Source organism: Lonchura striata, chromosome 1, assembly GCF_046129695.1.
Source record: "Lonchura striata isolate bLonStr1 chromosome 1, bLonStr1.mat, whole genome shotgun sequence".
In the NCBI taxonomy this organism is placed as follows: domain Eukaryota; kingdom Metazoa; phylum Chordata; class Aves; order Passeriformes; family Estrildidae; genus Lonchura; species Lonchura striata.
Window position 1 is genome coordinate 131433704 of NC_134603.1, and position 13604 is coordinate 131447307.

Consider the following 13604-nt stretch of genomic DNA (forward strand, 5'->3'; position numbering starts at 1 on the left):
TATTTATTTGTAGTTTGCTTTATTTTGGTTAACAAATTGTATTTTCCAGTATGACCTACCAGACATATTTTCTACACTGAAAACTTTTTTAATCCACAATTTGCTTTCTGGATGCCTTCAAAGGTAAGAGACTTTGTTATTTCCTCTCTAATTTTAGAGGACTGCACTTATGGTTTCTGGATATGTATCTGCTTGATGGACTTTAAAAGGAAATTTAGGAAGGATTTTTACATTTAACATATTGTCTTCGTTATTAATGATATTTAAAATTATTTTTTGTAAATCACAGGCTTTTATATGTAAATCAGATTTAATTCAGTATTTAATTTAGTTCAGTATTCTCTAAAAATATGTTGAATCATTAATTTAAATATTCTAATTTTAATTTTATCAGTATATTGTAATTAGAATATAATCCTTATGAAAAATACTGCACATATTCTGTAACATCCATGTAATATTAATAATATATTCATGTATTAAATTTCATTATTAAACCATTGTTTCCTAGAAAAATAAGTTATTCATACTCATGCTCCAGGCTTTTTGTTAAGAAAGAAAAGGCAGTGCTGTACCCATATTTCATCTGTAATAAACAGGTTCTACTATCCATGTGAGCTACAATTGAGATAGTGCTGGTTACTGTGGTTAAACTACCTACACAATTACTTTTTATAAGTATTTTTTAATATATTTTCTCTAGAACTATGGTTCCCACAAATATGTATTTAAAGTATCTGTATTTAATTATTTGCTTCTGTTAATGAGGTATTCACAGGTGGCTTTTTACTTCTAACAGGAAGGAAAAGTTGTCTATTTGGGATGAAAGTCACTATGAGGAAAAAATATTTTTTCTTTTGCTTTATACTTCTGGCTGTGATAACAAACCAGATAGTACATGGGCAAAACAGAAGAAAAGGAAAGAATATTTACTCTCCTATGCTAAAAGATGAAGGTAAAATAATTTTCTTAAAATTTGTGGTTGACTGTGTTGTACATATCCATGCATTTTAGCATAATTATTTAGTAATTGATAACTTTCATGTGAATATGTAAAATGTGATTTATTTTGATTATGAAGGCTGGAAAATACTTTTTGACTACTTGGACATGGATTCCAGATTGATCAATTATTTTCATGGACATGCATATCTCTTAAGAGAAATTATAAGAAACCTGACTTTTGTTTGAAATTTCATGTGGTAGATTTTCTATACAAAATCAACTAAAATACTAAAACAATCCCATTGAGACCCTAACTTGACAGCTTTCATTATAATTTATTGGATGGAATTTACAGAGGAATTTATCCTTAGACTTTTTACTGGGAAGACAGAGGAATCTTTGAGAAAATTATTTTTTGCAGAAAATTATCATAAATCTATTGTGCAGGTGTTACCATCATTCATAGATTTAACTTTCTTGTTTCCTTACAGGTGATATGTGTCTCATTGACATAGTCTTTATCATAGACAGTTCAGAAAGTGCCAAAAATCAGTTGTTTGATGTACAGAAGAATTTTGTTCAAAACATAACTGACAGAATTTTCCAGATCAAGCCAGTTAAATCCCACATGTATAGTGTCAAACTAGCAAGCATGCAGTTCAGCAGCACAGTCAGCATTGATCATCCCTTTACAGCCTGGAAAAATGTCCAGAATTTTAAGGAGAAAATCAATTCTCTGGGATTTATTGGCCAAGGCACTTATTCCTATTATGCGATTTCAAATGCCACTCATCTGTTTAAAACTGAAAGTCGTAAGAAAAGTGTGAAAGTGGCTTTTTTGATGACTGATGGTGTGGATCATCCAAACAGCCCTAATGTCCAGGGTATAGCCACAACAGCTAGAAGTCTTGGGATACATTTTGTTACCATTGGCCTTTCTAAGAAAGCAGTCCAAGAAGAAAAATTGCGCATGATATCTGGTGATTCGTCCTCTAAACGTGTCCTATGCCTGGATGATCAGAATCTGGTAGTAGATGTAGCATTGGAACTGGTAAGTTATGCTGATGTTAATCTTGTCATGTGTCTATCCTTGGCAGATTTAATTTGATTTAGATTGGGTAAGCCCTGAAGACAGTGCAGAGGGTTTTGTGGTACCTTCTCTGCTACAGCAGGGGTCAGGGCAGATGGAGCTTCCTTCTGCCAGCCACTCTCCAAGGAATCGTGTGCTTGGATAATAGTAGCTCAGCTGTTCTGGTCACATATCCCAGCACACAGAGTGTGTTTCTGAGCATATGAAAATACTTTAGAAGGTAGCTTGATCTCATGCATAATCACTGAGTCCTTCCCTTACGTATTTTGTTTGTAGGGCCTTCCAAAAGAAGGTCTCTGTTTAGGAAGTCTTTTCAGAGTCCCTGCTGTTAGCACTGTGTCTTAATACTGTCTGTTTAGCTATCCCATAATTCTCATGTCTTGTCTGATGACTGCATGTCACATGGAATAACCTTCTCTTCCTACCAAGAACTCTTCTCTGTATGAGTAGTTCCACAGACTCGTTCTTGCCCCTTTGAGGAAGGAATGAAGGATGAAGGTATTCACCATCTCTACCATTCACCTTGGAGAGTCTATAAAATGGAGAGGAAAAATTAGTACTTGTTAAATTAAATCATATCTATATGAAAGTAATATTTTTATTCTATTTTATTTTCAGGAAGCCCTGTTACAGAAGCAGGTAGGGGTCTTGAGCTTTGTGTTTGATTACTCTTATTGACACTAGACTTCCCAAAGTCTGCTTCTTCTGTAACATAACAATACTTGAGGATTAATCAACCTTCCACCTCTGGTTAAATTTTCTGACCATGATTATATTATTTTAACTTTCCTGCATTTCTTCTGTCCTTTCTCCTGTGAAATCTACAATGTTATCTCATTAGTGAGTAGTATCAACAGTAAGACATAAAGAACTCTTCCTACAAGAGTGAAATAGGCCTCATGCAAGATATGCAAATTCATTTGTGTTCTCATTAGAATACAATAGAAATGATTAAGTAGTTCAAAATTTATGTAAGGTTTCACAGTACTGTTTACTATGTATATGCTATCTTAAGCATTTGTAATTATTACAGTAACTACAGTCACTACAGTAATAGATATATTTTTGTTATAAATAAATCAAGTGATGGGTTTTGGTTGCTCTGTATGGAAGTTTAATGTTGATTATATGAGAAATAAATATATTAGAATATCATTTCTTGCCTGTTATTCCACTATTATATTATTTCATCTGTGATTAGACAAAACCAAAATTTTTTGCTTTAAAATTCTGAAGAAATATATTTGGAAAACATTCTCCTTTATCTTTCCATTAACCTTGTAGTGTGTGCAGAAGGCCTGTGAGTGTGAAAAGGGAGTGAAAGGAGACAAAGGTGATTGGGTAAGTATGCATTTATTTGAGTAAGCTGAAGAATTTGAATTTTAATCAAGATCAAAACTGCACAGAATTTTAATTGAACAAGACATTAGCTGTGCATGTACTGCAAAAAGATTGATTTTTAGCATATCATGTTGGTAGTGAAAGGTCACTGTTAAAAGAGGTCAGAATAAAAGATCTATCCATAGTCACATACTGTCTTGAAAATATATTTATATTATTGGATAATAAAATATGGAGGATAAATAGGTAATTTCGGAGTCCAAATAAAGAAAAGTTATTCTTGAATCTTGCAGTGGGGAAGGAAAGGTCCATTAGGCAAAGGTTTTCATACACTGCCAACTTCTGTTTTTGTAAGGGGTAAAGGTTCAAAAGTCAGAGGGCAATGGATATATGAGGAAAGGTCTAAAACTCTGCCTCCAACACTCTCCTATCTCTTGTGACACTTCAGCACATATTTCTTGGCTCTAGTAGGGAACAGAAAATGTGCATTCAGACAGTGGGTGACCTCTCTGACCATGTTTCTGTCTTTAATAGCTCCCCCAGAGACAAGCAAAGTACATTCTGAGGTTTTTGTCTTTCTCCCTATTGTCTAATGGGTCAACCATACCATTAGCAGGTTATGACACCAGGGCCTATCATCCAATCCTTGTGGATAATGTGCATCTGGATAATGTGCACCAGCACCTCTGTTTATAATTTAAAATTTTAGATCCAAGAATTTTAAAGTTATTTTATCCAAAATTATTAGATGTAGCCTGTTATACAGATGTATATATGCCAAATTTTGTAGTCCCAAACATGATCCTCCAAAGAGTAACAAAAAATGGTGGAGTAACTTTTTCCTTAGAGCTGCTGAATATTAACCCTAAACTGTTCTGTACAGTATTTTTTTTCTAAGCAGAGAAGTTGAGATAGTGGTGGTTAATTGAGAAATGAGAAGGAAGAACTGTGTTTGTTTTCTGTAATGCCTTCCTGATTAGATTTTTTGGATGCTGTGTAGAAAATTTATTTATCACTGAATATTGTTTACAAAATATTTGTAGATACCTTTTAATACCAGAGCAGGTTTAGTTAAATGAATATTGTGTCACATGTACAATACTTGAATCAGTGGGTGTTTCTACCAAAGCTTATTTCAGGATGATTTTGGACTAAGATATAGTCTTCAAGATGGAGAATTTTATCCTCATAATGATAATAACATTTTCCTGCTGTGTTTCAGGGCAGCAAAGGGGAGAAAGGTGAACCAGGACCAAAAGGAAACAAGGTAATGTGAATTTAAAAGAAATAAAGCAAATTTCTATCCAGTTATTCAAACCATAGATGTGAATATAGCAAAGGAAAAGTACGTTAAAATAAGTTATAAATGTTAAGGTTTGCTAGTTTATAATTAGCTGCTTTAGAAGTGTGAGATAAAAAATTAAAACTAAACTGCTATCAAGATAACACTGCCTATCATTTCAGTTTCTCTCTGACAACAGAGGTCTCTAATTTAGCCAAAGGCTTTTTAGGTTCCTGAGAGCTTTCTAACAGTACATAGATCCCTTGATCAGAGGGGTTCACTCTAATAACTAAGATTTCAGTCATCCAATTACAATAGATCAGTTTTCTATGTTAATCATCAGGAAATGTGTATCTTTGATTGAGGAAGGAGGAAGTGTGAATTTTACTAAATAGGAAAAAACAGTCTTGATGGTTTAACAGTGTTCTTGGCTTTAGAGCAATACAACAGTTGTATTCCTTTGTTTCCGATAGGGTGATGCTCAAAAAGGAGATCGTGGAGAGAAAGGGGAAGAGGTATGTGACTACTACAGTTCTAACTCATATTTTGTATTTTCACATTTTCTGAACTAAAAATGTTATTTTCATTTTTTATGTGCTTACTTTATTCAACTATTTAAAGCACCTACACTTACGCCTGATTTACAGAAGCATGTATACTGAGAGAAGCAGTCTAACCATGTGCTTAAATATAGAGATGAGATGCTAATGGGAGAAGGAACTTCTGAAGCTGTGTGATTTTGAATTGACTTGCATTAGACTTATCCCAAAGACAGACCTGATAAAAACACTGCATGATCCTTTGGGGCTTCTAACGCCTGATAATTCTCAGACTTCTTGTTGATTCACTGGAGAAAGATTAACACTACTCCCTGTATAAGAATAACTCATTTAAAAGTCCCATTGAAATGACAGCATGTATATACTAGGAGGTGGCAAACTGAGTGGCATATTTACATATTTCATTTACTAATATTTAATATATGTGTAAAAAATACACATCTAGACTTGAAGAGAATTATATGTTAAACAATTTCAGAGGGATATTTTATTGTTGAGAATAGTTAAACTTCTGAAACATAGTTCTTTACTATGGGGGGGATTGGGGCTTTTTCTACTTAAATTAGCTGTATGTTAGGCCTTTGCTTTCTCCGTTATGATTTTTTCCTTTTTTCAATTTTTGAATAGGGAGATTCTGGCTACAAGGGAGACAAGGTAGGTTTTTTGCAGAATAGAAATAGTCTGAAAATAAATTGTCACTTGATTACAGTGTATGTGAAAGAATGGGAAAAAGGGCTTGTCTTGCCTTTTGTCATGAAAGCTCCTGATGCAATCCCCAGAAGTAAATTCAAAATTTATGTAAATGCTTACAGACTGGAATGCTGGAAATAAAACAAAAACAACCACACAAAATCAGAGACTGTAATCTAAAGATAAAAAAAGAAAAGTGTCAATGACCAGAAAAACAGTTTTTGGAAGGAAAAGGAAGCTGTGGGATGAATAAGAGGTTAAATGGAAAGAAAAAGAAAATGTTTACTACAAACACAATGTGACAACGATTAGCTTTTGAAGGAACCACAAGGAAGATTATTTTTAACCTATTTGTAATTTGCAAGGGCTAATGCTAGATCAAGAAAATTTTCAATATAGTCTCTCCAAAAAGATAAAAAAACTATGAATTTCAGTGACTTGGAGGATTCTAGACATGAATTGCAAAGTGGACCATCATAGTCAAAAATGTAACAGAGATAATTCCATTTTGACTTTTCTTGGTTTGACACTTATATCTCCGAATTGTTAATAAAACCAGTACCTCTGTGAATCTTTGTAGTCATTAGCAAAATGCTTCAGTCAATTTTGTGATAAGATTTCATGAAAATGGGAACAGTAGACTCATAAGTCTATTTTTCATGTATCTATAGATATGTTAAATCATCAGTGAAAGGCCTAATTCTTTCTTCATTACATGTGTGCAATCTCACAATTGTTACTCAGGAAAATCTAAATCGTCACAGTAATTAAATCAGAGCATGGAAAAGATCTCTGGAGACAGTGCAGTTAGGTGGAAAACTGCAGCAAAACTTATTAAATATTAAATGTGTTATCCTCTGGAATAAGTTGGATGTTTTGCAGGTATTTTCTGGAACAACCTATCTTGAGTAGAGAGCAGATCTTATTTTCTACAGACCATATATAATGATGCCACTTCCAGGTCCTCAGAGTCAACTAAACCTCTTGTGCTACTGCTTGTCGAGTCTTTAATCCATGCAATGTAATCAAGTCATCTTGTTTAGCTGTGAACCCTTTGATTTCTTACAAAGGGTGAAAGAGGAGAATGTGGACCCCCAGGACCAAAAGGAGAAATAGTAAGTATAATTTTTATTTGAATTGTTTCATGTTGATGAAGATACCAGAAAATCATGTAACATATTCATAAACACAGTTTGAAAATATTATTGTAAATTTGGAATACCTTATAATTCCATGGTGGTAAAGTTGCAGTCACAGTAGAAGTATGATTTGTAAGAACTGAACCAACTTTTCAGCACATTCTTTTTTTCCATTTTGTATAAGAAATACAGATCCTTACCTAAAACAAAAGCTGCCCTGACCACTGCCAAGCCTTGCTTACATAAGACTGAGCATCTTGCAGAGAGCATTCAGTTTATTTCCTTTAAAGTTTAATTTAAGTTTGAGTTTGTAGTTATATTGCAATAACAGCAGGTTCTTAACCCAACATGAACAACTTTCAGGTCACGAGCCCATCTGTGCTGATATGAATTCACACTTCTATCCAGTCCTCCTTTCTTTTTAACCTGGAGTTCAGTAGTATTGCAAGTGAATACAGATTTTTACCTGCTTTATTTATATTCTGAAAGATGGAAGGATAATGGACTGCTAAGTGAGATAATCATGTATCTTGAGTTCATACAAGCAGGTCTGTATGTCATGCACAATGCTAATTTATAGTTCAAATATCTAAGAACTACCAATTAGATTGCACTTATCCTTCTATTAAAGCACGTTTCTCCAGTTTTACAGCCCATATTATGTATTATGTTTACCTTTATCAAAAACCACCTTGAAAAGTTTTTGATTTCCTGGAAGCTGCTATTCTATGATTAACTTCAAATAGGAATTAATAAATATTCATTCCAAAAGTATTTATTGCAAAGAAAACAAGGCATTATGCAATAATGAAAATCTAAAGGCTGAGAATATCTTGTGGAATACTGTAGTTCAAAATGGCAGCAAATTTCAGACTTCAGTGAATCAGAAAAGTCTGACGTATCAATGGAAAAGGAGAGAGCTGCATCTTTCAGAGAAATAAAGATCATACCTTCTTTATCCACACATGTGGGAAATAGCATGACATTATGTGAAACGTCTACTAAGGTAAAAGGAGGCTGTTCAGAAGCTGGCAAAGAACATAATCGAATGAGTAAGAAATCTGGGTATAGAAAATATGCCAGGGCTGCCAAAAATCTGTTTGCTTCATTTCTGTTGAGGACAGTGATGAAATTTTTTTTTCCTCTGATGGCGGGGGGGATCAGTCAGTTCCAGAATTACCACCTTCACAGTCACAAATCCTGAAGACAGAACAAAAATATGGCTATATCTTTAAAGAAAGCATTCTAGGCTGGACAAAATCAGAAACAACACATATAGCCAAATGTGTGAGAAGCAAATTCAGTATTCTGAGATTGGTCTTTAACTGGGGTGATGGATATTGAAGCATGGAGTCCCATTTGAAAATGTTGCATCCTCTACCACTTCCCAATCTCACTAATCAGACTGAATCCAATAGTTTTACTGCTGTATATCAGAGCTTTTTAAAATGCTGTTCAGGCTTGAAATTCAGACCGTTTCTGTTTGGCTTTGAAGTCAGAACTGAGTCAAGTCATATGTTTGTATGCTACCAAAAGTAGCCATCACTGTGTCAGCAGATCACTCTTTGTACCATCCATTGCTTGTGTAGTCACTCTGGAAATGGGCTGGAACTCAGTGGGTTATCTCTCTCTCTGGTGGCTGATGCTTGGCCTGGGAGCAAATGCCAGGGAGCAGAGAATTATTTAAAATTTCTGACTCTGTATCTCGGGGGAGGGGGGGGGGGGGGGGGCAGGGGGGAGTTGATGGAGTGTCTGCATAGGTATCACTGCTAAATTTATCAAGGCTATTAAAAGTTCAAAATGTGACACATCTTGAAAAATGCAGCAGTCTGCCAGTGTCTCTGCCCATAGAGATGTTACTAATTAAAAGAAAAGAGAAATTTTAAAACAGTAAGTTTACTCAAAACTCTTTTTGCTTTAAAAATAAATTATAACTGAGTATTGATACAAGTGGAAGTGAAATTCTGTAGAATATGCATTATGGTGACTAAACAAAAAACTGTGAAGCAGAAAGATTTTTGAATAATCTGCAGTGGTGGTAACTGGTACGAACTCATTAAATTGAGAAATCACAGCTAGTGGAATAAAAAAGCATTTTAAATGTATTAAAGTGGAATTTTAAACCTTTTGGATTTTTAATGGATTTTGTGAGCTATTAGTGTGATTCCGCCAGGCAACTCATCAGCAGTTTGAGTTAGTGAGACAAAGTTACCTGAAGTTATTCTGGTATAGACACTGCAGTATTTTAAAGAATTCTGTATCTAATATGCTTCTAAGAATTAAATTTTAAAACATGTAGCAAATAAAAACTTCTTAATCAAATAACTAAGATGTTAATTAGACATTCACTATGCTTGTTGTATATGAAAAGCGTTTTAACCAAATATTGAGGGTGGAATGTTGCAGGCAACTACTGAACACACTATGAGAGCAGCAGTGAGAGGATAAAGTCTCTAGAAAGTGCTTGAACAGATATTTGAGCCATTACATGTACATATCATGTGCTTGTCCTTTGAAAGCAGATTGAAACTTCCTTTGAATCTGATAATTGAATCTTATTTTTCCTCAGGGTTTGCAGGGCTCTGTGGGCCCTACGGGACCTCGGGGACCTCAGGTAAGGGAACTAAAAGCTACCAAATAAAAGGGAAAGATTATATTCTGTAAGTTTCTTGTGCATACAACCTGTTAATTCTGTGAAAAACAGACGTTTTTCTGCTGGCACTGGTTTTTAAATATTAATAATATTCAATGTATTGGGCATTTCACAGGATATGATGCAGAAAACTCTTGTCCTTAAGAGCTTAGAATTGTGCTATATTATAATGTACTCCATTCAGGGAAAATAAAACCCTAACATTTATACAGGTCTTCAAAGGCAACTCTTTCTTTGCTTTGACTTTTTTGTAGGGTATCAGGGGAGATCCAGGTCAGCAAGGCCCGAAAGGCATTCAAGGAAACAAGGTAAGATGCAGTTATATGTGTGTTGATGAATATGTTATTTATATAGGGAGAGAGGATGCAGAAATTCTGTAGAATCTTTATACTCTACCATCCTTTTTTGTCAGTAGGTTTTTTACTAAAAGTGTTATTTGCACAGCAATAATGTCCCCATATGGGTAGTGCACCATCATGTGATGAAGGCTTGGCATTGTTGGCACATGTATCCACTTTCTTATCTGGGTCTCCAAGAACATTTTGTAAGAACATTTGTCCAAGAACATCCACAATAGGATGCAACCAAGGACCTCCCTAGAGCCACAGCACTTATGTCAGAATTTCAATCATCTGAATATGTCTTGATTTTTGCCATCACTTGGGAAGCTTTCTTTCTAGAATGTTTTTGCCTACAATGCCTGTGTTTAAAAATTTTATGTATTTCTAGATGAAGGTTAAAACCTTCAGACTGATTATTTATAATGATTTTTAATTGCTCGTGTGCTATAAAAACTTAGAACCAATTTGAAATTGGTCAAGGTATGAGATTTTATGACAATTAATGCCTTAGTGATATCTAAAATAGAGTTAATGACTACACCTTGTCAAGCAAAACTAGCTGGATAGGTGTGTGATTAATTTAGGAAGTTTTCTGGTTTGCAAAACTTTGGGAAATTGCTTTATGTGAATATAGTTGTCTTGCCCATGGGAGAGTTATTAACATCAATGTTCAGTATAGAAAGATCTTCCATTTATCAGTTTGATACAAGGACTTTCTATGACAGGATCATTGATCACCTGGCTAACAATCTAAGTTATACAAGCCAAATTAATTCATACAAAGCTGCTTTGTAAAAGGTGCACTATATAAACACTCGTGTTTTGTTTCTTAGGCAACAATTTAATTAGGAAATTCACAGAAATAAATTTAGATATGGGAAGCATTTATTATAAATGTTTGGAATATTGCCATCTGACATGATTTTTTCTCCTCCTGATAAATGCTTTTTCATACTTCTCATTTCTTCATCTTCTCAAAAAAATGTTTGATTGGGAAAGCTGCTGCAGAGTACTTCAGAAGTGGAAAAAGAATTAGGATGAAGTTTGAAAGAAACTATTCATACATGTGGTGGAAAAACTGTGTCCCTCTCTCACTTCAGCACAGCAAATGACAGTAATCTTTTTATCTGTCATTTCACACTGATGAGTCCAAGACAGTAGAACCAGATACTTCTATTACGTACAAAACCATATTTGTTTAATCTTGTATATGGTCCTGTTATCCCTTCACATATTTTCATGGCTGTAAAATATATACATCTTTCTCTAGAATCCATCCACATGGACACAATATTTATGGTCTGTTGTTAGGCTTTAGCTGCAGATTTTCAGTAAGAATGAGAAACTTGCCTCTCTTATCAGCTTTCAACTCCCCAGCTTGCTGTTTAAAGTCTGTAGTCAAGATTTTTCTATGCTCAAACTTTTATAATAATACAAATACTGCCAGACAACTTTGGCTAATACCCTTAGATAATTAAAGAGTATAGAATAATCATATGTATGTTTAAGGGTTTTCTCTTGTCCATACCTAATGCCAAAGCTAACTTTTGGCATTTTGGAGCTTATTTGAGATGAGTGAAAAATGTTTTAATGATCAGTATAGATAATCAGTAGTTGTTTTCAGATTAATAAACAGCCATTCAGCTAGTAAAGGTCAAGACCTTTTTTGGTTCAGACACATAGCAGTCTTTCCAATATTTTGTGTCCTCACAGAAGGATTATTAAATTGCTCTTTTAAAATTAGTTTTTATGAAACATAATACAGTATCTCTGAAAAGTGGCAGTTAATTATAATAGCCTTGGATAAAATAAATTAATCTATTCTTAGTGCAGTTCCTTAGCCTTTCCATTCTAATACTTTCTACTTTTTGAATTGAACTGGTGACTTCCTCTTGGTGACATTAGTACTGGTGTGACATAATACAGAACACCACTGCTGAACTTTTATTCTTTGTTACTGGGCCATGTTAAGGTTTGAAAGAGTAGATTCAGTTCCTCAAAATACAAACTCCAGATCACGCTCAAACTATCTGTAGGCTCAGCCTACAGATAGTTTTGGTCTCAGTCATGGAGTGTACAGTCCACTCATGTAGCTGTAATATGGGTTATGGGTATGGATGAATCCTCTCACTTTGCAGTGCCAGGTGGCAGTCGCAGGTGGGGACAGTGTCATCTGGGTGCTGTCTGTGTGCCACCTGGAAGCCACTGGGAGGAGAGGCTTGATGACAATGCACCTTCAACTAATTCAATTTGACTTGTCTGAAGCAAGGTAGCGTGGTGTCCAGAAACATTATCCAAGAAATTGCTTAAAGGAACTTGTCATTCTTTACTTCTATTATTCATATGCATTTTCTTGTTCTCAAGCTGCTGGCTAATCTCTCAATGTGAAGTTTCACTGACTGCACAATACTTTCCTTCTAGTGATACTGCTTTATTGTGTTGTCAGTAGTGAGTTGAAGCTCTCTAAGTCACACTGCCTGCACTGAACAGATTTCCACTGACAGGAACTTGGCCAACCTGTTTCCATGTAGACATGAAAGTTTAGGAGCTATTATATGGAGCTGAATCACATTCTTAACCTCTTAGCCTTTCTAATCAATCCTTATTTTTAATAACTTCTCTAATATACAAGCAAATTTCATCACTTTACTTCCACCTTCTTCTCAAACCATGTGTGAATATGTTGAAAGACCTGTATCCTGCCCAGAAGGCAGCTTAGTGTGGCATTAACTAGAACCAGGTTTTGTCATTCTGCAAATTTTTAATTTTTTTAATTTTATTTGAAATTCTGCAAATTTCTAACATCTCAAACTACCTAAATAATCTTATTACCATAAACATTCTCCATAAAGAGGCTGAGACATTTAAAATGAGTTGTTTGAGCTCCATATTTATTTTAAAAATCATAAAAGCATTATTATTATTATTACTAATTTACCTGACTAAATAAATTTCCATTTAACCAATGCTAAACTGTTCACAATTCACATGTTAACAATAAACTTGCAACACAGTATTTAATGGCTATAAGAGAAAAACATTAGAGGGTTATGGGGCACTTCACTCAGAGTTAGGAATTGGGAACTAGCAATTTTCACTGTGTATCTCCTATCTTCTGAATTAGACAACTTGGTCCTGTTTCCAGAGCAAATTCTGAGCAAAGAACAAAGATTCTTCTGCTTGTTTCCTAGTTTACTGACTTTCTATTGCCCATTGACAAGATTCATACAAAGATGTTAAATTTATCAAAGAAAACTATTTCTAAAGCCAAATTCTATGCTGGTTTGGCTGCTTCAGTAACTTTAAATACCAAAATAAATGCTATTCACATCTATACTTTTTATTTTCTTAGACATTTGCTTCACATTAAGGCACTCTTCAACCTTGTTAGCCATCACGTATTATCTATATTGTAACATAAAATGAAAACTTGGATCAAAGTGCACCTCATTCAGCTATAAAACTTAAAGAGAATTGCAAAGTAAACCAACAGGAAAAAATTCACACAGAGATGATTAATGGAATTTGCAGAAACACTAATTTATAATCCTGGATCTAAGGTA

At 34.4% G+C, this 13604-nt stretch overlaps 1 protein-coding gene across 1 annotated transcript in view; it reads left to right on the forward strand.

Annotated features, from left to right (window-relative positions):
- The first annotated feature begins 822 nt into the window (after positions 1-822).
- The window catches only part of COL28A1 (collagen type XXVIII alpha 1 chain), a 57290-nt gene continuing 44508 nt past the window's right edge, over positions 823-13604 (forward strand). Inside the window, exons 1-10 of the mRNA XM_077781243.1 lie at positions 823-955; positions 1437-1996; positions 2654-2674; positions 3320-3376; positions 4599-4643; positions 5132-5173; positions 5846-5872; positions 6979-7023; positions 9617-9661; positions 9955-10008. Coding sequence (XP_077637369.1) covers positions 823-955; positions 1437-1996; positions 2654-2674; positions 3320-3376; positions 4599-4643; positions 5132-5173; positions 5846-5872; positions 6979-7023; positions 9617-9661; positions 9955-10008 — 1029 coding nt within the window. The remainder of the gene's footprint in view (positions 956-1436; positions 1997-2653; positions 2675-3319; positions 3377-4598; positions 4644-5131; positions 5174-5845; positions 5873-6978; positions 7024-9616; positions 9662-9954; positions 10009-13604) is intronic.